Source organism: Gobius niger (genome assembly GCF_951799975.1).
Source record: "Gobius niger genome assembly, chromosome: 20".
NCBI lineage: Eukaryota > Metazoa > Chordata > Actinopteri > Gobiiformes > Gobiidae > Gobius > Gobius niger.
Genome location: NC_136871.1, coordinates 13,196,672 through 13,221,038, shown reverse-complemented (window position 1 = coordinate 13,221,038; position 24,367 = coordinate 13,196,672). Strand labels below are relative to the sequence as shown.

General features: G+C 43.0%; 3 protein-coding genes across 5 annotated transcripts; 2 read left to right on the top strand and 1 right to left on the bottom strand.

The window, feature by feature from the left end:
• Window positions 1-7,180: 7,180 nt before the first annotated feature.
• cdk5rap1 (CDK5 regulatory subunit associated protein 1) lies at window positions 7,181-11,371 on the bottom strand. Of its 2 annotated transcripts, XM_079579002.1 has the most exons (13): window positions 10,829-11,371; window positions 10,545-10,648; window positions 10,444-10,478; window positions 10,155-10,255; window positions 9,887-10,097; window positions 9,695-9,815; window positions 8,914-9,144; window positions 8,678-8,775; window positions 8,562-8,617; window positions 8,367-8,497; window positions 8,136-8,285; window positions 7,775-7,909; window positions 7,181-7,675 (listed from the first exon to the last, which is right to left on the bottom strand). In XM_079579002.1, the coding sequence occupies exons 1-13, from the start codon at window positions 11,100-11,102 to the stop codon at window positions 7,550-7,552; spliced, it is 1,773 nt and encodes a 590-aa protein (XP_079435128.1). In that variant the 5' UTR covers window positions 11,103-11,371; the 3' UTR covers window positions 7,181-7,549. The 2 variants fall into 2 exon arrangements, with proteins under 2 accessions (XP_079435128.1, XP_079435129.1); XM_079579003.1 differs by lacking the exon at window positions 10,155-10,255 and having other exon boundaries at window positions 10,829-10,863.
• Window positions 11,372-11,760: 389 nt separating this feature from the next.
• Window positions 11,761-15,618, top strand: tarbp2 (TAR (HIV) RNA binding protein 2). Its single transcript, XM_079578971.1, has 7 exons — window positions 11,761-11,968; window positions 12,340-12,654; window positions 13,202-13,271; window positions 13,374-13,491; window positions 13,998-14,125; window positions 14,231-14,426; window positions 14,850-15,618. The coding sequence occupies exons 1-7, from the start codon at window positions 11,913-11,915 to the stop codon at window positions 15,005-15,007; spliced, it is 1,041 nt and encodes a 346-aa protein (XP_079435097.1). The 5' UTR covers window positions 11,761-11,912; the 3' UTR covers window positions 15,008-15,618.
• A 443-nt stretch (window positions 15,619-16,061) lies between these two features.
• pdrg1 (p53 and DNA-damage regulated 1) lies at window positions 16,062-19,180 on the top strand. Of its 2 annotated transcripts, XM_079578927.1 has the most exons (5): window positions 16,066-16,329; window positions 16,586-16,661; window positions 16,737-16,811; window positions 16,903-16,983; window positions 18,967-19,180. In XM_079578927.1, exons 1-5 carry the CDS (start codon window positions 16,222-16,224, stop codon window positions 19,047-19,049), a joined length of 423 nt encoding a protein of 140 aa, XP_079435053.1. In that variant the 5' UTR covers window positions 16,066-16,221; the 3' UTR covers window positions 19,050-19,180. The 2 variants fall into 2 exon arrangements, with proteins under 2 accessions (XP_079435054.1, XP_079435053.1); XM_079578928.1 differs by lacking the exon at window positions 16,737-16,811 and having other exon boundaries at window positions 16,062-16,329.
• Window positions 19,181-24,367: the final 5,187 nt, after the last annotated feature.

The window sequence follows — 24,367 nt, the reverse complement described above, 5'->3', positions numbered from 1 at the left end:
TCAAAACCACACAGCCCTGGACATGTTACAGATGAATCGGCACGCCACAGGTTCGCCCATTCAACTTGTGGATTGTCGGCGCATAATAATAGAATGATCCACCTACATCCAATGCTTCTATGCCGAACAGTAACTATATGGCCCAACAGTACATTATAGTAGTTACAAAATAAACATTGTTTTCCTGCACCCATAGCAGCCATAAAAGCCTCAATACATTCAAAAGAAATATTATTCATAGCCTCAGTCAGACTGCTGAATAGCACAGAGAAGGAAACATGACGAACAGCTTGTATGAAGGTTTGTTTTTTTACAGACAGATTTGTGCTTTACCCTTGGGAATGTTTTTTCACACAGTGTACCCTACCAACTAAGTATGTGAGAAGTATCAGAAGAATAAAAATAGAAAATAAACGTTATCCCATGTACTGTGATGCACACTACAGAATATAGGTGATGGTGGGCAGATTGTAAATGCCACTGATTAACCCCCCATATCTACAAAAAGAAGTTCACTGTATGGCTGCATCTGCACTTTTATTCAATGAAGCACTTTGACCACCGCTGACCTTAGTGAGCAGCTGCAAGGTGAAATTTCAGCTGTGTTGATCAAACAACATTAAGATGGTAAATTCCATGTTGCTTATGCATTGCCAGTTTGTCAGTGTTTCGGGTATGGAAGCTCTATAAAGATGATGAAAGTGTGACACAGCCTGAGATTTTGAGATTATTGTTTGTATTTGATGTACTTTGTTTAATGTCACCTTTGCTATTGTAGCTCTTTGGTCAACTTGATTGATTCAAAGTGCGCTATAAATAACGTTGCCGTTGGTGGTTTGAGGGACATTGGCACAGATTGTGTGGGGAGTGAATAATTAATAGATTGTATACCGGAAATATGATTAAACCATGGCCAGTGACAATTCTAGTGCTAACTGGTGTGCGTTAAAACTGTATAACGCATATTTAGTCCAGCAACAGTTAAATCACGTTCTGTATGACTCCACTGCGGCTGTTTCCATAGTAAGTATAGTAGCCTCAGGTAAAACAGCTTAGAAAAAATAACTCCCTTTCCAGGACTTAAAGGAATAGTTCACCGTTTTTATATAATGAGATATGTTCTAACCTAAGCTTAGACAAGTTGACACGTACCAGTCTGGTCTTTGTGCGTGCACGTGGAAGAGCTTGGTCGCTTCTAACTTCACCCCCGTTTGGAGCTATAGGAATACACTGGGAGAGGCCAAATGTTAACAACATCTTTGTTTTTTTCTGCGTGACTGAGGGTACGCACAAAGACCAGACAGGTACACATCAACTTGTCTAATCTCAGGTAAGAACATATCTCAGTATGTAAAAACGGTGAACTATTCCTTTAAAAAAAAAAAACAGGCCCAAATGAACAGTGTCAGTTTGTGGGACCATGGTATAAGCGGATTAAACAACTTGGAGCAGAGCGTGAGACACCACTTATTGACTCCACGTCGTGCATTAAAACTAAACACCACAAATCAAATGACATTTCAGGTGAGTCATTAAAGATAACCCTGTTACAAAACAAACATGTTCTCTGTTGCTACCTGTGAGCTTGTAGTGATCAGACACAGAGCAGAGGCCATGGCACACTGCCCAGACCTCTCGCTGCTCAGCTCCAGCGCTCACCCTCTCCTCTCTCTGAGGCACATCACTCCTTTTACGACCAACACTCTGAATCATTCATATACGTCTCGGTCAAAGAAACAGCCAGGGTCATACCACAATGTGAGACAACAATAGGATTTCGCCATTCATTTTACTAATGGGACTGTCAACACGGTGCACGGGCCATAAACAAAACAGGAAGAGAATGACAAAGGGGATGTAGGCTACAGTGAGAAAGCCTAAAGTTGGTTGGATGCATGTAAATAAACAAAAACAGATGAGCTGAATGATATCCAAAGATTACCAATGATGATGTAAATAGATAAGCTCTATTTATACGTACAACTGTGTATGACCCAAATGCCATTCACAATCTCAAAAGTTTAATACAGCGAAACATTTAACGGATGCATTTCAATGATTAATTTATTTGTTTTTGGGACAGTGAATAACACATGTACAATGCCATCCATCCATCCATTTTCTTCCGCCTTATCCGGGGCCGGGTCGCGGGGGCAGCAGTCTCAGCAGAGATGCCCAAACTTCCCGATCCTCACACACCTCCTCCAGCTGTTCTGGGGGGACCCCGAGGCGACACCAGGCCAGCTCGGAGACATAGTCCCACCACCGTATCCTGGGCCTTCCACGAGGCCTTGTCCCACTAGGACATGCCTGGAACACCTCCCGCGGGAGGCGACCAGGAGGCATCCGAAACAGATGCCCGAGCCACCTCAGCTGGCTCCTTTCGACGTGAAGGAGCAGCGACTCTACTCCGAGCTCCTCCCGGGTAACTGAGCTCCTCACCCGATCTCGGAGGGTGCGCCCAGCCACCCTGCGAAGGAAACTCATTTCGGCCGCTTGTATTCGCGATCTTGTCCTTTCGGTCATTACCCAAATCTCATGACCATAGGTGAGGGTGGGAACGTAGATCGATCGGTAAATCGAGAGCTTTGCCCTCCGACTCAGCTCCCTCTTCACCACGACAGACCGATACAGCGACCGCATCACTGCTGACGCCGCACCGATCCGTCTATCGATCTCACGCTCCATCCGTCCCTCACTCGTGAACAAGACCCCGAGATACTTGAACTCCTCCACTTGAGGTAAGGACTCCCCACCGACCTGAAGAGGGGAAACCACCTTTTTCCGGTGGAGAACCATGGCCTCGGATTTGGAGGTGCTGATCCTCATCCCGGCCGCTACACACTCGGCTGCAAACCGCCCCAGTGCGTGCTGAAGGTCCTGGTTCGTTGAAGCCATCAGAACAACATCGTCCGCAAACAGCAGAGATGAGACTCTGAGGCTCCCAAACCGGACACCCTCCGGCCCCTGGCTGCGCCTAGAAATTCTGTCCATAAAAGTAATGAACAGAACCGGTGACAAAGGGCAGCCCTGGCGGAGACCAACACGCACCGGGAACAGGTTTGACTTACTGCCGGCAATGCGAACCAAGCTCCTGCTGCGGTCATACAGGGAACGGACAGCCCTTAGCAGAGGGCCCCGGACCCCATACTCCCGGAGCACCTCCCACAGGGCACCACGAGGGACGCGGTCGAACGCTTTCTCCAGATCCACAAAACACATGTGGACTGGTTGGGCGAACTCCCACGAACCCTCGAGTACCCGATGAAGGGTATAGAGTTGGTCCAGTGTGCCACGACCAGGACGAAAACCGCATTGTTCCTCCTGGATCCGAGGTTCAACCATCGGCCGGATCCTCCTCTCCAGCACCCCGGAATAGACCTTACCGGGGAGGCTAAGGAGGGTGATTCCTCTGTAATTGGAACACACCCTCCGATCCCCCTTTTTTAAAGAGAGGGACCACCACCCCGGTCTGCCAATCCAGGGGCACTGTCCCCGACCGCCACGCGATGTTGCAGAGACGTGTCAGCCAAGACAGTCCTACAACATCCAGAGACTTAAGGTACTCAGGGCGAATCTCATCCACCCCCGGAGCCTTGCCACCAAGGAGCTTTCTCACCACCTTGGTGACTTCAGCCCCGGTGATGGGCGAGCCCACCTCCGAGTCCCCAGCCTCTGCTTCCTCATTGGAAGACGTGACGACGGGGTTGAGGAGGTCCTCGAAGTACTCCTTCCACCGCCCGACGACATCCCCAGTCGAGGTCAGCAGCTCCCCACCCGCACTGTAAACAGTGTTGGTGAAGCACTGCTTCCCCCTCCTGAGGCGCCGGATGGTTTGCCAGAATCTCTTCGAGGCCGACCGATAGTCTTCCTCCATGGCCTCCCCGAACTCCTCCCAGACCCGAGTTTTAGCCTCCGCGACCGCACGAGCTGCAGCACGCTTGGCCTGCCGGTACCTCTCAGCTGCCTCAGGAGTCCCACAAGCCAACAAGGCCAGGTAGGACTCCTTCTTCAGCTTGACGGCATCCCTTACTTCCGGGCGCCACCACCGGGTTCGGGGATTGCCGCCGCGACAGGCACCAGAGACCTTACGGCCACAACTACGAGCAGCCGCATCGACAATGGAGGAGGAGAACAGAGTCCACTCTGACTCCATGTCCCCCGCCTCCCCCGGAATCTGGGAGAAGCTCTTCCGGAGGTGGGAGTTGAAGACCCCACTGACAGAGGGATCCGCCAGACGTTCCCAGCAGACCCTCACAACACGCTTGGGCCTGCCAGGTCTGACCGGCTTCCTCCCCTGCCAGCGGATCCAGCTCACCACCAGGTGGTGATCGGTTGACAGCTCAGCCCCTCTCTTCACCCGAGTGTCCGAGACACGCGGCCGGAGGTCAGACGACACAACTACAAAGTCGATCATCGACCTCCTGCCTAGGGTGTCCTGGTGCCACGTGCACTTATGGACACCCTTGTGCTCGAACATGGTGTTCGTTATGGACAAACTGTGACTAGCACAGAAGTCCAATAACAGAACACCACTCGGGTTCAGATCGGGGAGGCCGTTCTTCCCAATCACCCCCTCCCAGGTCTCACTGTCGTTACCCACGTGGGCGTTGAAGTCCCCCAGCAGAACAATGGAGTCCCCAGTCGGAGCACTATCTAGTACCCCTCCCAGGGACTCCAAGAAGGCCGGGTACTCTGCACCGATGTTGGGCCCGTAGGCCGAAACAACGGTGAGAGACCTGTCCCCGACCCGAAGGCGTAGGGACGCGACCCTCTCGTCCACCGGGGTGAACTCCAACACGTGGCGGCTGAGCTGGGGGGATATGAGCAAACCCACCCCAGCCCGCCGCCTCTCCCCGCGGGCAACTCCAGAAAAATGGAGAGTCCAGCCTCTCTCCAGGAGTTGGGATCCGGAACCCAAGCTGTGCGTGGAGGTGAGCCCGACTATATCTAGTCGGTATCTCTCAACCTCCCGCACAAGCTCAGGCTCCTTCCCCCCCAGCGAGGTGACGTTCCATGTCCCGAACGCCAGAAGCTGTGCATGCGGACCAGGTCGTCGAGGCACCTGCCTCTGACTGCCACCCAGTCCTCTCCGCACCCGACCCCTACGGATCCCTCTGCGGGTGGTGGGTCCACAGGAGGGCGGGCCCACGTCGTCCCTTCGGGCTGGGCCCGGCCGGGCCCCGTGGGCAGAGACCCGGCCACCAGACGCTCGCGTTCGGGCCCCAACCCCAGGTCTGGCTCCAGGGTGGGGCCCCGGCTGCGCCATGCCGGGCGACGTCACGGTCCTTGAATGTCGTACGTCCATTGGGGTCTTCTGAACTGCTCTTCGTCTGACCCGTCACCTCGGACCTGTTTGCCATGGGAGACCCTACCAGGGGCATAAAGCCCCAGACAACATAGCTCCTCGGATCATTCGGGCACTCAAACAACCCCACCACGTTAAGGTAGCAGTTCATGGGGTTGTACAATGCAACATTCCTTTATGTAGGCATGGCAGCTTTGTCTCATACTAAAATGTTTGTTATTGAGGTTATAATCGTGATTAAACTTGCAGATTAAACTACCGGTACTTATTACTATCTCTGGCAATGTGTGCCAACTCAGAAAGATGCATGAGGCACACATTTGGCCCCCAGGCCACACTTTGGGCACCCCTAGCCTAAACTATTGGACACTTGAGGACACGCGTTTATTTTGGGATTCTCATAATGTGACATTTGTGAGGTACATCTTTATTAACCCCATAGGAGGATTTTCTGCATTTAACCCAACCCTCCAGGGAGCAGTGGGCAGCCTCGGGCAGACCCATCTCCACATGTTGAGCGTAGTGGTAGGGGAAACCAGAGCACCCGGAGGAAACCTACGCAGACACAGGGAGAACATGCCAATTCCACCCAGAAAGGCCCCGCCTGGCCCAGGGTCAAACCTGTGACCTTCCTGCTGTGAAGGAGGGTGCTCACTGCGGCTCGTTGTTAAAAAGTGACAGATCAACTAATACCGTACATGACCTGATATTTTGTACTCTGTAAATTCACCTTACATTTTGCAGTTGTTGACATATTGCCTATAGAAGACACAGAAAATGTTGTAAATATTGACAGCATATAAATTATTAACCCACCTCCTACAGCAGCTGCTGCAGCTCTCAGGTTCACAGTGTTATGACAGAAATCAACGCAAATTAGTTTCAGAGAGGAAATATATCATTTTAATTTGAGTTTTTAAGTCTCATTTGATTTAATTTACATTTTCTGCAATAGTATTCAATAACATTACAGTGAGATAATAGGCCAAAGCTCATTAAGGCAATAACATTGCAAATTATTCAGAAAGCAAAGCATACATTTCTAATGTTGATTCTGGTTCAGCCTGATGCACAGGAGGGATCTTCTTTTTTTGTAGAGCAAATTACTAATTCATATGTTTTTACACTTACAACCCTGTTATTCAGATAAGATGCTTGGTCTGTGTCTAATCTTCATGAGCATCTGTTTGAGAGAAGTAGTGGATGTCTGTAGTGGATGCTACTTTGAGAGCTTTTCACCATTATAAAACTTAATTGCCTTTGGCAACAGTCCAGATATTTCATCACATGAATAGGCCATCTGTGTCACCTCTTTTGGTGCATCTCATGAAACCCAAGTTCATTTGAAAAGCCAGAGAATATGTTGATATGTTGTCATGACTCGTGACCAAACTCAAAACTGGGCAATGTCTGTAAGGAAGTTTATGGATTTCACAGAATGAATTAATTCCATATTTTTCACTTTAACGACATGTGCATCTCTGCTGCTCTGTTATGAATTATGGCACTAATAAGTGCTAATAATGTAAATGGTAAAATGGAATTATATTGAGACAAAATGCACTGCCTGACAAAAAAAAAGTGACTGGGTTCTGAGCCTCACATTGTGAAACATTTTTTACATATGGACTGGCCACCACAGCGCTCAGATCTTAACCCCACTGAGAATCTTTGGGATGTGCTGGAGAAGGCCTTGCGCAGTGGTCACACTCTCCTATCATCAATACAAGATCTCAGTGAAAACAAAGTTAAAGCATAGCTAAGTTATTAAGACAAGACCTTGTTTGTTACAGTTGCCAAAAGGCCCAATTTTGAGAATGATTAAGTTCTGTGCATATGCAGCTCCAAAGTCTAAAGTTTATCATAGTATGAGTCTGAGTTTCTCAGACATTATTGTCAAATATTATGGTGATTGGCGTGTCACACTCAAAAGAATTGAAAAAGATGCATTTTATTCACAAATAACATAATGCAAAGAAATCTGTCAGAGATCTGTACAACCCCATTTCAAGCAACATGCCTCGCCCCGAGCGGTCCCAGCATGTTCTGCTTATTTCACTTCTCTCTTTGCTCACAAACATTTGCCAATGCGCCGAACAAATGGTTCAAAGCAGCCTGAAGAATAACACACCCAGACATTCCTCTTTTAATCTATCAAGGACTGATTTAGAGCATCCTCAAAGCTTTTATTCTTGAACTCATAAATAACACTTTAAACAAAATATGTTGTTACAACAATATTCAAAACTGCTCAGAGGAAAGCTGTGTGTGCTTGTTTGACACGTTGGAGAGGCAGTGCTCTAAAGTCCTCAAAGAGCTGTGGCTGTGCGCTCGGCCTCTCAGAGTCTGAGAGGTAGCGGACAGAATCTGCAAAACAGCAGAGAAAACAGAAGAATGCCATGCCATGTGTTATGGTGTACAATGTGTGAGCAAACAAAAACTAGTAACAAAGAAAATGCCACTGACCTTCACGAGCACATAGTCTCGTGCTTTGATGGGTGCACTGCTTATTCCTGCAGCAGGAACATCCTCTTTAGGGAAAACCACTTTCATGTTGCCATCCGTTCTCCCACACAGGTCTTCAGCAGATCTTTTACTTTCCTGTGCATAAGGATGGTCTTTGTAATGTATGTTTGAACAGTTTTGAGGCTTGATGTTTAAGATTAGTTAACCATTTATCCATTTGTGTGCTTTGATAGGTATGTAATAACCATCAGCTTTGTGGACCAAATACTGCATACTTACTACTTTTGCGGCTTGTTTAAAGAACCAATGATCAGTACAAATCCAACTTTTCTGTTCAATAGAAACAATCCTTAAAACTCACCCCCTCAACCAGGACAAGTTGTGTGGAGCCAATGAGAGACGAATTGATCTTAGCAGCTTCTTCTCTAAACACATCGATGCACTCTGCCAATCGACGCTGCTTCACCTCAGGCGGAACATTGTCTTCCAGACGGTGGTAGGCATGGGTTTTCTACAGATCATGATATTCAAGTTAAGTTATTACAAACAAAGGCAAAGAAAACAAATATGAATTTGTCAAGGCACAAGTCACCTTTCTCATACAGTAAGCGAAGAGAAAGCCAACGTTGTAGCCCACGGCTTTGATCAGGGACAGGGTCTGCTGGTGGTCCTCCTCAGTCTCGCCACAGAAGCCTGAGATGAAGTCACTGCTCAGACTTACTCCTGAAACATGCAAAAGAAAGTCAACACCATTTGCACAGCATGTACAAAATCATAATGTGCCCACCAGGAATGACTCTCTTGATGTTCTCCACAAGCTCCAGGTAGGCCTCCTTTGAGTATCTGAAAGGTAAAGGTGGAGGAAATGTACTGGTTTTTTTGAGTGAGTTAGTTCAGTCTTACCCACGGCGCATTGCTTGGAGAACATGATTGCTCCCACTCTGCGCTGGAAGATGAATTTGCTTACAGATGTTCCCCCTTTCTGCAATCAATTGTAAAACCTAGAGGAAAGAATAAACAAGGAAGGGTAAATCGTTTGATAACAAGCTGCCAGCCATTACCATCCATTTAAAAAGGAATCAGTTCTAGTTTGCAGCTCTGACTCACACAAGCTCGAATGAAAAATCAGTCACAGTTACCTCATCGGGGAAGTCTTTGGGATGTGGAGAGGTGAATCGGACTCTCATGTCAGGGTTGATGCGCGACACTCGGTCTAGTAGGTCAGAGAAACGCAGACCTCCCTTTTTGGCTTTGTAAACTGTGCTGAAGCCCCGACTGAGCTTTGTCATATCTTTTCCACAGAACTGCTCCTCGGACGTATCCCTGTAGCTGTTGACATTCTGACCAAGCAGCGTGACCTCCTTCACTCCCTGCACAACATCCACCAAAATTATTGAACGCAACAAACTGACATCCACTCAGTCATATTTCTTAATAAACATGGATTAGAGTCGGTCATGTATCGAAACCCATCCGTGTTTTTAACCTAAGAAACGTTAAAGGTTTTGGTACTGCAAAATATTATTTTGTAAAGCCTATTTGCCAGATTATAGATTAGATTGTAAATGAGAAATTGTTGTCAATTGAGATATGCGGGTCAAATTAAGAATGGATGAATAAATCAAGTGTCAGTTCTTAGTGCATGTTTTAAACAAGTTGAGAAGTATGAAAACACACTGAAACATAAATGCTTAAACTAATAATAATATATATATAATAATATAATACAAGACTCCCTTCTTTTCTGAATTGTTTTTATACAATAAATCCCAATAAAGACAAAGAACTTTATTGTTTTCAGGCAACATTTTTTGTAACTTGCAGCCTCTGTAATTTGCTATTAATTGTCCAGATTTACAAAGGACATTGGTATGTATGAAATGGTGATGGTTCAGTTATTGGAGAGTAGGGACATCTTGCCTGATCTGACAGCAAGCGGACTTCATCCAGAATGGAGCTGACAGGCCGACTCCTCTCTCTGCCCCGCGTGAAGGGAACGATGCAGTAGCTGCACATGTTGTCACAGCCTCGCATTATTGAGCTGTCAAAGAAGCACCAGTGTTTCACAGAAAGACCTTATAAAAAGTGTTAAATGGATTCAGCATCACTCACACAAATGCGCTGTGACCTTGGGGCGTGTGCTGGACAGGCATAATATCTGCATATGTTTCCTCCAAAGATAGTAGCACATTGCTGGCCTGATGGCCACCATCAGCAACAGTAAGGAGGCGAGGGAGGTCTCGGTAAGCATCTGGACCGGCCAAAATATCCACCAACTTCTCTCGTTCTAAGAGCTCCGTCTTCAGTCTCTCAGCCATACAACCTACACACAGAGCGCAGTTGAGAAGAGGATGATTTTAACACATTTTTAAAAACTTACCTAAAATGCCAATTTTCATAGGTACATGGCTTCGTAAACGTTTCTTCTTCATGGCTGTGAGTTGTTGAAGCCTATTCCATATAGTTTGTTCCGCTTTTTCCCTGTATGGAGGCAATGACATTACCATTTGTTGGAAATCCTGGATGTGACACTGAATACACATCAGCTGTCATCAGCTACAGCAAGTACAGGAAGTACAGCAAATACTTATCATATTTTATTATTTTTAATATTGAAATTACACACATTTGAATCAGCAATTAATGAAAGTATATCAAAAATCTTCTACCTGATAGAACAGGTAACCAGTAGAACAACATCTGCCTGCAAGTAGAGATGAATAAGTGAGCCGTATAAATCAAAACAAAGGACTATGTGACAGTCACTTACTTCATTTAAGTGCTTGGTTTGTTGGTATCCCTTCTTTTGTAATATTGACATTGCTATGTCTGTGTCATTCACATTCATTTGGCAGCCATACGTTTCAAAATACACTGTTAAAGGGTAAACAATTTATCTTTTAACAAAATATTAAAGCATTCAGGGCTTGACAGCAAGGGTAAAGGTCTTGCCACCCCAGCAGCTACATGTACAATATCAGATCTAAGCATTATTAAATTCAACTGATCAAAGAGACAAAAATTGTCTTTTTTTGTCTCAAGTTTCAGACCAACCTTTCCTGGAGATCCCCTCGCCAATATGATCAGGCAGGTAACTGGTTTCTTCAGGCTCTTCATTGTGAGCAGCAGAAGTGGGTTTAGAGAGTTTCCCTTCACGAATAAAATCAGGAAGTCTTGGTCCTTTAGACAGCTCCTGTCTCAGTATATCTAAAGTCCTTCTCTGTCCACTTGTGGATTTAGCAGAACACCATCTGGTTTGTGCATATTGAATAACGAGTCGAACATGAGACGCACCAAACGAGACTCTGACAGCTCTGAAACACCCCATTACAGCTCGTCTTGTTTGAGCTTATTGACTCATAGCTGGTGCAAATGTTGATCCACTAGAAATTCTCATTTCACTCACTCTTTCTTCGGAGACGCTCATCTGAATGTTTTGAAAGTCACTCCAGTCAAAAGCACGTTTGTGGCACATCACGGATGTGACGTACGGAAACGAAGAACAGCATCAATCTGAGGATAGTTTTTCTTTTTAGCTATTTCACAACCGCACGCAAACTCTTACCCATGTAGGCTATTGTAATTTAAGTAACTCATAATACATGCCTAAAATACAGTATTCGTTCAAATTGCTCCAAAGGGCACATGAGATGAAATAAAACACTCGATAAACAAACCAATACGGAAACAGTGTTCACTGTTCTGTCTTATCTTTGATGCTCAGTGACACCAGCGTCACCGCCACCCTCTGTCCTGGATGTTCATAGCAGATTCAGGATCACAGATCTCATTTACAGAGTCTCTAAATGAGACATGCCTCATGAAAATAATATGATTGTCCGTGTATTGTGTAGGCTACTCCGGGTTTTTCTTGCCGTGAGTTATTATGTCTATGGTATTAAGTTGTTTCAACGCCGTACTAAACACCTGGTGTTTTTCTTGTTACCACCAGGTGGCGGCAGCACTGATTGTAGTTTGCATGTGCTGCTGATGTGGATGCAGAAGAAGAGGCTGCAGCGTTTTGTTTCTGACACTCGTATCTGAGCTAAAAAGTTCTGTCTAATGAAAGAAAGCGTCGGTTCAGTTTGGGGGGAGCTGCCATCCGAAATCACCGGGCTCTGTCTGTGTGACATAGGGAATGAACGACGAGATAGCACCGGACAGCTGGAAGAGAAACTCCGGATCATGCTCCAGGTAGGCTAAGCTAAGTGCTGTCCATGTCTGTATTATGCATAACTTTTAATTAATCGATCAATGCAACATTAAACTCCCTGACGTGTAGTCGCCCTCTAAATGATCATGCATGGCCTGTGGGCAACTGTAGCACATGTTTAATCATCTGCCCAGTGACCATTAAAACTCTACGTCTTTTGCATGGAGATAATAATATCAGGAAGGTCTCCCAAAAACCCCAATATTATACACTGTAAAGAGATCGCATGTATTATTCACATGTGCCCACATTCCCCATTACAGCTTTTGTAGAGGAAGTTAACCGCACGACAATCAGCTGGTGCACCTTCACATACCAGTATTAATGGGGTCCCTTCTGTCTTTTTGTCTAGTATTGAGCAAATGCTGGCAGTGAATCCGGGGAAGACGCCCATCAGTCTGCTGCAGGAGTATGGAACGCGGATAGGCAAGACCCCAGTGTACGACCTGCTGAAGGCCGAGGGACAGGCCCACCAGCCCAACTTTACATTCCGAGTGTCTGTGGGAGAAATCAGCTGCACTGGCCAAGGACCCAGCAAGAAGGCAGCCAAACACAAAGCGGCCGAGGCTGCTCTGAAGATGCTCAAGGGGGGTCTCTGTGGTCCCGTTGGAATCAGCGCTGAAGGAGACGGATTTATCTGTGTTGATGTAGCAGTGGATGGAGACAGGTCAGTTCTTTCTGCAGCTACCTAATGCATTGTAGAGGGGCAGCTCTTTGGTGTAGCGGTTAGAGCTCCTGCCTCACAGCAAGAAAGTCCCGGACGGGGCCAGTCTTTGTGGAGTTTGCATGTATATCCCGAGCCTGTGTTCATTAAAATTAACCTAATTGGCACAATTTACAAACGTGTCCAACTGACTGAAGGACAGCCTTATCCACCAGACTGTCAGGAAGCTGAACTCTTCCCTTCCCTCCCTCTGCTGAGCTGACCCCCTACTATTAACTTTTGTTCCCCCTAGTTTTTTTGCTCATATAGCTATTGTCTCTTTGCATCAATGGATGAAGAGAAACAAAAGTGACAATAAAGCTGATTGAATTCAATTTAATTACCAGAGAAATATAATATTAAAGAAGTGGTAGTGCTTTGTTTTTTCCCCCATTGACAAATGTTTGAAATGAAATACACTTCACTGGGCACCATTCACAAGTGAACTTGCTAATGCTGCTGTCTGATGTTGCAATGTGTTGTAACGTGTATGCTGCCTGTTTTTCCACAGCTCACCTTCTGAGATGAAGACATTAAGTAATTCTCAACAGTCTGAATGCAACCCAGTAGGAGCCCTTCAGGTATGAATCTGGCTTTTTGATTTGTTCCTTGTTGTCAAGAAATACGTGCCTTGTGTTGTTTTCTTTTATATAAATGTCTTGCTGTGCATGTTTCTTTGACAGGAGCTGGTAGTACAGAAAGGATGGCGTTTGCCAGAGTACACAGTCACCCAGGAATCTGGCCCAGCACATCGCAAAGAGTTCACCATGACCTGCAGAGTGGAGAGATTCATGGAAATAGGTATACTTATAGAAATATTTGCATAAGTCCAGTATGCACCCTTTATTATGTGCATAAAACATTTAAAATATTCTTTTTGCAGGACAGAAAAAGTGCACATTTACATTTCAGAAACACATTACGTTAAAGGTGCATTATGTGGAAAGAAAGTTGATATATGTGCGTATGTGGCCTTGACCCAGTGGCTGTATGAGTGGTTTGCATGCTGTCTTTACTTTCCATCACAGTGGTCACTGGGTAGAGTTTAGATCAGGCCCAAAAAATCCAGCCCGACCCGACCCAGGCCCGTGGGCATAAAGCCTGACCCAAGCCTGAGCAATTAACTTGAATTAGGTTTTTTTCCCACATAAAATGTTGCGTAATGCACCTTTAACCAATCTTGCTTTTGTTTACCCTTTGCATCCTATTTGTATTTTTAAATTATTGATTTATTTACTTCTTACTACATTTCTCTAATCTTGACTATAAATGTTTTGTTGTTTTTTGTTGTTTTTTTTTATCACTAGGCAGTGGTACATCCAAAAAGCTAGCGAAGAGAAATGCTGCAGCTAAGATGTTGTCACGAATTCATGACGTCCCAGTTGACTTGAGAAGCAGCAATGAAGCGGACACAGAGGATGACACTTTTGCAATGGTATTGTTCGTGATTCATAGGTTGGGTGCACTCAAAATACAACTGCAGTTTGTGAAGTGCACAGAAATGACAGAGAAATGTTTTTTTTTTCTTCCTTACATTCAGCACTTGGGGAATAGAGCTGAGTCAGGTAAGAGTAAAAGCTTCAGCTGCACTTGGGACTCTCTGAGGAACTCCGCCGGAGAGAAGATCCTCCAGCTGCGCAGTCATCCCCTGGCCAGTCCCACAGACTCCAACTTTTGCTCCGTTCTCACCGACCTGTCTCTTGAGCAGCGCTTTGATGTTAGTTACCTCGATCTAGGTAAGACTTTCCACTGAAGTCACATGGTCTATAAACTTTGCTTTAAGGTAAATACATCAAATGATGCATGAGTTCATTCTACTTCACACTTTCACTCATGCTGGAGGCTCTTTTCCTCACTTCAAACTAAACGGCAATGGCACATAAATCATCAGATTTAACTGCTAAAATGTCTAAAATACAGGATTTGAGATAACGTGATTGGTTTGAATTAGACATTAGAGTAACAGTAAATGTGATGCCACTACATCAACAGTTTTAATATCATTTCATTATACCTGTTTTGTAAGATCTTATTGGTTTTGTTTTTGATATGTTCCCTCCGTGAAGCGTCTTTGAGTTTCTTGCAAGCGCTATACAAATGTTATGTAGTGTTGTTGTTATTAAAAACTGACTGGCTGGTATTTGTACTTTCTTTTCCAGAAGAGCGAAGTCTGAGTGGCCTTTGTCAGTGTCTGGTGGAACTGTCTACACAGCCAATAACAGTCTGCCATGGGTTTGCTCCAAGTGTGGATGATGCTCGAGCTAACGCGGCCTACAATGCTCTTCAGTACCTCAAAATTATGGCCGGAGGAAAGTGAGCACCGTCTTGAGACCACAGCACATAACCGTGGAATCCAATTTTTCTTATGGACCAAGAATGCCCCAAAGGGCCCTCTCAGTATTTATGAAAAGCTTCCAAAATACCTCAATCTTGTGTTGGATCATTGGATGGTACATACACTATATCTAAAAAGAAGTCTTGGGACCGATTATGATGCCAAAACATAGTTAGTAGCTGCACTATTCCCAATGCAAAAGTTTATGAAATATCATGTTTTGTCGATTGGTTCATCTTCATAAAAAGGAACATGGACAATGAACCCAAAGAAGTGTCAAATTATGAAAAGGGAGACAATGGACTCTCCATAAGTGATACTGGATATTGGATTGGATACAATTTCAAGGACACTCCCTAAGAGCCACTGGAGGAATTTTATCGTATTGTTTTTAATTTGGACTCAAAATAGTTTTGTGTTCATCCAATTCTAAATTCGCTGTGATTCCAAGTTACTCACATGTTGTTTCATGGGCATTGTCCATTTTAAAGCTATGTTTTATTTCAATGGATATTGAGTCTTTTCTCCTTTTTGTTTTTGTAAAGTCACATCTGTGTTTTTATCATTATACAATTAACATTAAAGGACTTTACTGTGTTGCATTGTTTAAGTATTTGCAAGTTGGGTTGATTCACACTGTTTCACGCTGTTTTTTTAAGGCTTTACTGTGTCCAATGTAGGTTATTTTTTACACACGCTCTGCTCTGTGTAGATTTTGTTGAAAACAAGTGTGTTTACTCTGGTAGACTTGAAAAATAGTGACCTATAGAATTAGTTGTTTGTTTTTTTTAAGGAAAATCTCGGGTAACTGAGTGCAAAAGTGATTAATACTTTATAAAACTGAAAAAATCAGTCATACATTTTATCTTTATTTATTCATTTATTTGACAGGGACATTACAATTCAACACAGTGCAAACAAGCTTGTAACTGATGCTATGCAAATATAGTTTATAGCTAGTGCTAATTATCAACTGCAATCCCTAGTTAGGCCTTTCTGCACTTCATTAAAATCTTTATTGTATATAGGTAAAACCAACTTACCTGTATACTATAATACACCGTATAAATCATTTAACATCCATGCGCTGAGCGCATCCTGTTGCATGTGGCCACTTTGCATCGCAGGAACAGTAGAGGGCAGTGTTGCACTGATGGCCGGACTGTTTTTTTTAGGAGTGTGTTGTTTCTCTCCGGATGTATTTTGGTGGAGACACAGCCATGGACGCGGACTCTCAGCGCGTGTTGGAGTATTTAACTTTAGTGGAGGAGGCTGCAGAAGAAGTGCTTACTACTAAACAACAGGTGACAAATGCACAGTTCAACACGCTTACAAATTGTCTTTCCTAATTCCGAAATTATTACAATCCGGATTATTTATCATCAAGATACGAGCTAACAGTAACGAACAGCCACTGTCATTTCCCCCCCGATTTAAGTTTGTTAAAATTGTAATGTAGGCTTGATGCTTAATGATTTATTAGATTTTTTCATATCAACCAATCATAATTCATAACTTCTCATCATAATAATAATGACGTTATGTGTTATTTTCTGACAGATTGTGGATCTGGACATTAAAAGAAACCGGAACAGAGAGGCACTAAATGCTTTGCGGCAAGAAGTGTCCAGTAACGGTAAGCCAATGTCCGTTGGCTCCGTGCCACCTTTATTAACAAAAATTGAGAAACATGATTTGTTTTGTTCTCCAGAAAAGGTAAAAGTGTGCTTTGGAAACATTTTTATAAAGTTTCCCGCTAATAAAACCACAGAGATAATACAAAGAGGTACATTGACATCGCCCATCTTTTTACACAGCCTATTTTTATACCTAATAATATCTATTGTATTGTCTTATCTAATGTTGTTTGTTTGCAGATCAGGAGCAGCTTGACAAAGAAATCAATGGTCTTCATAAAGAACTGAAAGCAAAAGTGAATCGCCTCAATGATATTCAAGGTAAAAGATCGTACTGCAGCAGTGTACAGTAATTAACGCTATCTGCCTCTTTGAGAAATCACACTTCACTTAAACTGGTTGAATCAGCCTGTCAATACCTCAGAGCATGACAGGCCTTGACCTATTGAAGGAGTGGATGGGGAGACTAGACAACATGTGCAATGTCTCTGTCTTGAGCAAAGAGTTGAACACCAATTCCACATCGGTGCTGTCCTTCCTCTCCTTTATCTCTTACATTCACAATTAGAGTGAATGAGTGAATTAGAGTCCCACACAAATGAAGCGATAGCTCAAGATTTCACAACGGACAGCGAGCAAAAGTTACGTTGTAGCTGGAGCAGGTTAAAAACATTATGTACCCCCAAAATCTTGAAAGTTGCAGTATATGGTTTCCACCACCGGCGGAAAATATTCCAGTCTTGTGCGGTTTGTGAGAGGTAAAGCATAGGGACGGACCACTGCTGAGAAACATCGCCACGGGAGTCTGTCCACCCACCACTCACTACACCAGGTATGAAGGCATGGAGACGGACACCCCCCCCCTTTGGGCAAAAGTCTACATTTAGCCAGATCGGGCCCAAAAAGTTGATTTTGAATGATATGGTGTTATTTGAATGATATGGGGTCACACCATATGTCACACTTCAATTTATCTTATTTATTTAACATTCTTAATTCATGCCCCATAGCCTTATAGTTGATAGTTGAACGTTTTTTAGCTTATTTTCATCTTAATTCTGTGTTTTATGTTTTATGTTGCACGTTTGCAGAAAAATTCCTAGTTTGTGAACCTGTTCTCAAACCATTGCAATAAAACCTATTCTGATTCTGATTGAGAAGAAAATGTGTTCTTCAGGTGGAATTCTAGCTTTTATTCTTAATAATACTGTGAGACTGGAGTTACCTTTGAGCTGGCATGTGAGGTGGATATATATTCAATGTTTTTTTTGCATGTTCTATAGGCAACATCAATGCGTTGTGCGTTTGGATATTTTATACTCTTCTGTGAACCTGCCAAAGCTGAGACAGATGAGCGTTATTTATGAGTCCTCATAAATAATGATAGCCCATCTGTTTCCACTGTTAAAGATCTCATCTTTAGCCAAGTGCATTTGTATCGGGGGGAAAAAAAGGTTTAGTAGGTGTCTCTGATGTGTCATTAGACACATGAAAATGTTCCCAGTGTTGACTCTTTGGACGGGTGGATGGAAATTGCCTGTTTCCTTCTGTCTGGAGCCGATCCGGTGCAAACAGGAAGAATTAAAAAAATCATTTGAGTACATTTTTGGATTCAGGTGCCAGTTACAACATAGTAATGAAATTAAGATGTGTGAAAAATACAGAAAACCTGACATAACTCTGCTCAGTGTATTTGCAGGTAAGGCTGAAATGACTAATCGATTAATCGACGACTAATCGATTACTGAAATAGTTGACAACTATTTTAGTAGTAGATTAATCGGTTTCTGGTTCACACAGACTAAAATGGAGCAAAAATTACATTAAAAATGTAATATTTTTGTTGAAAACCTACTTTGATTTTATATTTAGGGTCTGTAGTGTTTTGGAAATTGTAAATTTCATTAATAGAGCCTTCAAAAAACATTTCCCTTTAGTTTACTCCATCAACACATCCTCAAACAGCCCCACTTAAGCTATAATGTGATTAAAAAAAATTACACTATTCACAGCCAAGCGATTAATCGATTAATCGTAAAAATAATCGATAGATTAATCGATTACAAAATAATCGTTAGTTGCAGCCCTATTTGCAGGTGTGGAGTCGAGACATTCACCACCATTATTGCATATTGTTAAATAACGCATTAGATGAAAAATGCCTCTGTGAATGCAGTTAGGAGCAATAAAGGCAGACTGGCAGCTGCTCTTACATCCGTCTCAGCACCAAGAGAGCACTTTTAATGTATTACTTCAGGATCCCATTCAAGTAACTCTCTTTCTCGCTCCTGTGTTTGTGTGTAGGAAAGCCTGAGCTGAGGGGCTACAGCCTAACGTCTCTGTCATCGGATGAACTCAAGGCTATTAACAACCTCCTGAAGCGGTGACCAATAATCACTCTTATAATTTTATATTTTTTATGTTATGGAACACTGAAGGTAGAAGGTTATCAAAAGGCCTCTAAGAGTTGGGTTGCATTAACAAAATTTAAGATGATGTGACTTACTTTAGAGTTTTGACCCAGGGCAGCTGTTCTGATTCTTATGGTTTGTATGAATATTATCCTGTCAAAACTCTATATTGACAGTACTTTACCCAGGAAACGATGTGAAATGATGTAAAACTAGTTACTTTGTGAATGGCTCATGTTGTTGCTAAATTTGTATATCCCTGTGAAACCACAAAGTAGCCACAAGGAGGTGGTACAGTCATGACATCCCTCACGAGGGAGCAGGTGTTTAATATTCTTAAATTATGGCATTACAGTCAAAATTTTAAAAAAGCACCGCACACTCAAGCGGCCGATGTTCAAGGTATATAGGTATAAAGATAACCTTCAGATCCTTTTTTCTTTTTGAATCACTGTGTATGTGAAACTGCAAAAACAATAACCAACAGCACATGTTTCTTTTGTTCTTGCTTTTAATGTCATTTGTGTAAAGTATGACGCTTATGAGCAAAATTGTAAGTAGAATAAACATTGTTTAAAAAAAACTGATTCAGCCTAAATATATTTGGTATAGATCAACTGTGTGGTAAAATCTAAAAATCAAGTGGGATCTGGGCCCCCTGATAGTCCTCAGAGGTACTCCAGGGGGACCTCCATGTCCACAAGCCTTTGTCAAAATCCATGTGTTTGTGTATCATCAGTTTCACTCATTGTCACTGGAGGACACACTCAACTTTGTAAATAGCTAAAAATCGAGTCTTTCACAAATGCACATCTATAGCCTTTTATTTTCATACTTCCTCTTGGACTCAGGTGAATTTCTTTTTATAGCCAGGTTTCACTTGTTGATCTGTTACACTGTCGGTTCAGACATACCAGTATCGTTTGTCATGTCTTCATGACAAATAAACAAGTGTTCTGGCCAAGGGCGTTTTTTCACATTGTAAATGCATGTGGTGATTTGTGAGCGTGAGCAGACTTGAAGGCCCTGAGGCAGAGAGAACACGCAGCTTGGTGACAGTCATTGCACCTTGTGTTAATGTGTGCGTGATGATTGCTCCGGAACCTGGTTGCGTGCCACTGTGCTTAAGATCTGGAACTGGTTTGCAGTGATGAGCCAATGAGTCAAGACTGAAACCTGCTGATGGTCGAAAAATGTCCAATTAAGTGCAAGTAGAACATGCAAACAGTATGACACACAAACTCTCAGCAGTCGCAGATATCCGGTGAATGGATGATGCACCCCAATTCGGCCCACTCTTATAAGGTCTGTCTCACATGAAAGCCAGAATTATGTGAACAACCGTGTTTCTCTGAGCCACAGACCCCAGAGTAGAAAGCGACTTCAATGACTGCTGTTAGGTACTGATCTTATGAGCCAGTTCTCTTCCTCAAGATTAATTAAACACACGTTTTTCAGTTTATAGTCTAATATTTCTTCACTCTCCACATTTGGTGGTGGTACGCTACTTTGGATCCAGAAACAGAGCTGCCAATCTGTACCATCCATAATCCTCTGAATAACACGGCTCATTCACACAGGGGAGGAGGGTGAAATGTCCTGCTTAGGGCACGGGTCAGAGTTGGAAACCACCCACCATACACTGTAACTTGCAAGACGATCTCTCCCACCTGAGTTACTGTTTCCCCATAGATTAATCGTGCTTGTTGCTTTATCAGCGACCTCAGCTCAAGGATTTGCTCTAGAGAGTCCCAGTGAGAATATGTAGTTTATAAAAAATGATCTTGAATATACCGCCGGAATGGAGAAAAAGCAGAAAAATATGTGATTGATTTCAAGTGGAGAATGTTATCCTCCAGTTGACTGTTGCGAGTATGTGCTGATGAGCCTTCCCGCTGAGAGCCTGACTTATTGAATCAGTGAAGAAAACAGATATCCTACAGCACTGATGGACCTTTCTAACTCAAGTCTGTTTATGACAGAGTGATCTCAGAGCGTGCCGTTACTGAGAACAATCTCTCCATTCCGTGTTGTGATACTCCTGGATGTGTTTAGTGTCTTCACATTGTTGTTGTAGGCTTTAGCTGAGACTGAGCAGAAACCTGCAGTGTGAAGGCTGCTAGTTGTATCCTGGGAATGGAGCTCAGCTCAGCTCTTTATGTGCCATCAGACTGAAGAAGACACACACCCCAGACATGCACCGTTTGAGCCTCGTCCTCAGGCAAACACGCATTAAAGACCCAGACTGTTTATGCCACCAAGCTGCTACCTCCCCATCCCACTTTAATCCTGCAGCCCACAGCACTTTATCTTAATACTGTTTTTGATTGATTTTGGTTATATTTACCATTACTCTATTATTGAGGGTCGATTAAGTTTCATTTTACTTGTGTATAATGATGAATAAAGCATTGTATTGTATTCTATATCGTCTTTCATCATAGAAACCTACATACTGGTGAGAAAGTGTTTACTATTCCTCGACTCATCTGTCCTTGCAAAGAGAAGCCACCTGGAAACTCTATGGTATGAAAAATTATGTGCTGAACCACATCTATCCATCTTACTTCAAAGGCTAAAAGAGATCACTGGAAGCGTGTGTTCAGTGCTATTCCAGCATTATCAGTCAGCGTACAATTATATCCATAGAGAATAAAGAGAAGCATGGGCTCAACCTGCGCTCATAAACCTCGTCCTCGCTCGTGTACTCAGCCGGGGAATAACATTCACTGCAGCAGGAGCCTGAGTCACAAAACACTTAGCAGCTGAATAAGACTGAGATGGAGCGCAGCCAGCAGTAATGATCAGTCATCTGCACCTGCGTGTTTGTCAACAGTCAACGGGAACGCTCCCCACACAACAACAAGTACCTGTATGTCGCACAAGCAGGCACGTACGCAGGACTTTTGACACACTGACGTCCGTCTCAGTTCTATTGTATGCATTGTTCAGTGCTTTTATTGGTCCTGGTTTTAGCCTGTTTGAGTACTTACCATTCATTTATACTGAGAACATTTGTAGTGATATTATCAAGACATCAGCCAGGCTCTGCGGCTCCTGCACACTGCACCTTAACGGCCTGCCCTGTGCTTCCATTCAGGGGGAAGAGACAGCCAGACGTCCACTCACCTCTGCTCCTCATTCGTTACATCAAGACTTCACATCTGCAGTCACTTAACTCCAGGAAAAATCTATTGTGGAAGCGTCGCAAAGGTCCCATGCACTTTACAGGGCTGTTACATATTCTGATACATTTCTGCATGTTTGTACTTTCATACACCTCTCGTTACAAATGCAGTATTTTTTCTTCTTTGACGAGAGCTTTATTGTTTAAAATGGTCTATGAATTAACACTTTTGCACATTAAACTTAAGAAGCTGTCCAAAATACATTCTTCAAACCCTGACATTGCTTTATCTTCTGTGTGTAGCTCAGACCAGTTTGTTTTCCTACATATTGTCTTCATCTTGGAGGGTTGTGCAACAGTCTGACTCCTTCAGTGCAGTATCCAAGGTGTGTCAGAGTAAAACAGCCCTTTCATCGCTGTTTGGTGTGAATTTCTGTTTAAAAATGTATCATTCACCTCCATCCTGCATCTCAAAGAAACACAAGCATCTTAAAGACTTCCTAAAGCCAGACTAAAGTGTTCTGATCTGCCGTATGGTCTGTCCTTTTCACTAGACACATCCACACCAGTTATCACAAGCTGTAAACACAATCGTAAATTTATGTCTAAAATAAAAGATCTTTCTGTTCTTTTCTACATTCAACAGTGGCTTGTGTCAACGTGTTGCCATTTGTTTGAGACTGAATGAAGCACATGTGAGCGGACTGTGTGTTTGACACATGCTTCTATAATCAAAGTCTGACAGAAATACAGCTCCCAGTGCTCCATCTGTCAGTGAGAAAGTGTCTGGCATCAAGATTTTGAAAGTTCATTTGTTTTTTTGTTTTTTCTTATCCATATGTGCTGCACACCTGTCCTGAACAAACTTAAGATTTAGTCAAGAAAAGGTTCTTGGTTTCTGTGCATGTAACTCAACTGCAACAACAACAAAAAGCTGTAAAACATGTGTCCATTTGCATGAAGCTCTTTGTGATACAATATTCTTCAGTTTACTGGTGATATTTAGTCTGTTGCTAGTAACAACTTTTATTATTATTATTATTATTATTATTATTATTATTATTATTATTATTATTATTATTATTACCAATTTATTGGCACAAGCATACATCGAAAGCCAAATGGACAAAAATCATGCGAAATAGAAGAACCAGAAGAATATCAAAGGCAAAGAGGGGAATTTTGGAAGCAACACATGATTAATGTTGTGTGAACTTACATTTGTACAGGTGTTGAAAAGAGTCCATTGAGATTCTCCAGGGTATCTGCTGAAGTATTAGCATCTTTTTTTCCTTCAAATCAAAAATATGATACCTATATTGAATTATAGAGATACAGGGGAGGAAAAAGTATGTGAACGCTTTGGAATTCCTCACATTTCTGCTTGGTCACTAAATGTGATCTGATCTTACTTTTTCCATGCTGTATTGTGAATGTTTACATGTTATGGCCAACATAATATGATAAAATAAGTGTTTAGGTGGTATTAGTTTAAGCAGACACTGTTTAATCATTGTTATGATTTTGATGAAGATCAGACCACATAAGTGACCAATTTAGGCAGAAATGTGAGAAATTCCAAAGCGTTCACATACGTTTTTCCTCCCACTGTATAGTTTGTGGGTCTGACCTGTTTAAAAGCTGAAGTCTTCGATCCCTGTCCTGAGCTCATGTTTCTAAGGATTTAGAAACACATCCTGTCCTGCTTGTGTCAATACAGCTTATGAGAGAAGATCATCTTCAAAGACTCGGGATCTCGGACAGAAATGCATTCATTTGGTTTATGCTCTGAAATGACACCTGGTTAAAACACAATTTAAGTACAATATAGGACCTTCAAACGCAAACTGCCCTGTTATGTAATAGTTGAATTATGCCTTGAACTGTATTCACCCGAGACCCCACAATCTCTTGCACCTGCAGTATTTCAGACAGTATTTCACTTTAAGTGTCTAACTTCTCTTGCTCACTCCAAAGATCTGTTTGTATTTTGACCCTTTCTGTTATCCAAAGTAACAAAATCCATACAGTGGACGAGCTTCAAAGAAATGTTTAACATTAGGCTTTAATTCAGTAAGTGACCTACATCTCAAAACCCAGGTTGCTTTTAAGAAGCAGCATTTTTCACAGTGTCTGAACAGGTTCCAACCTCACTCAAGCCTGATGC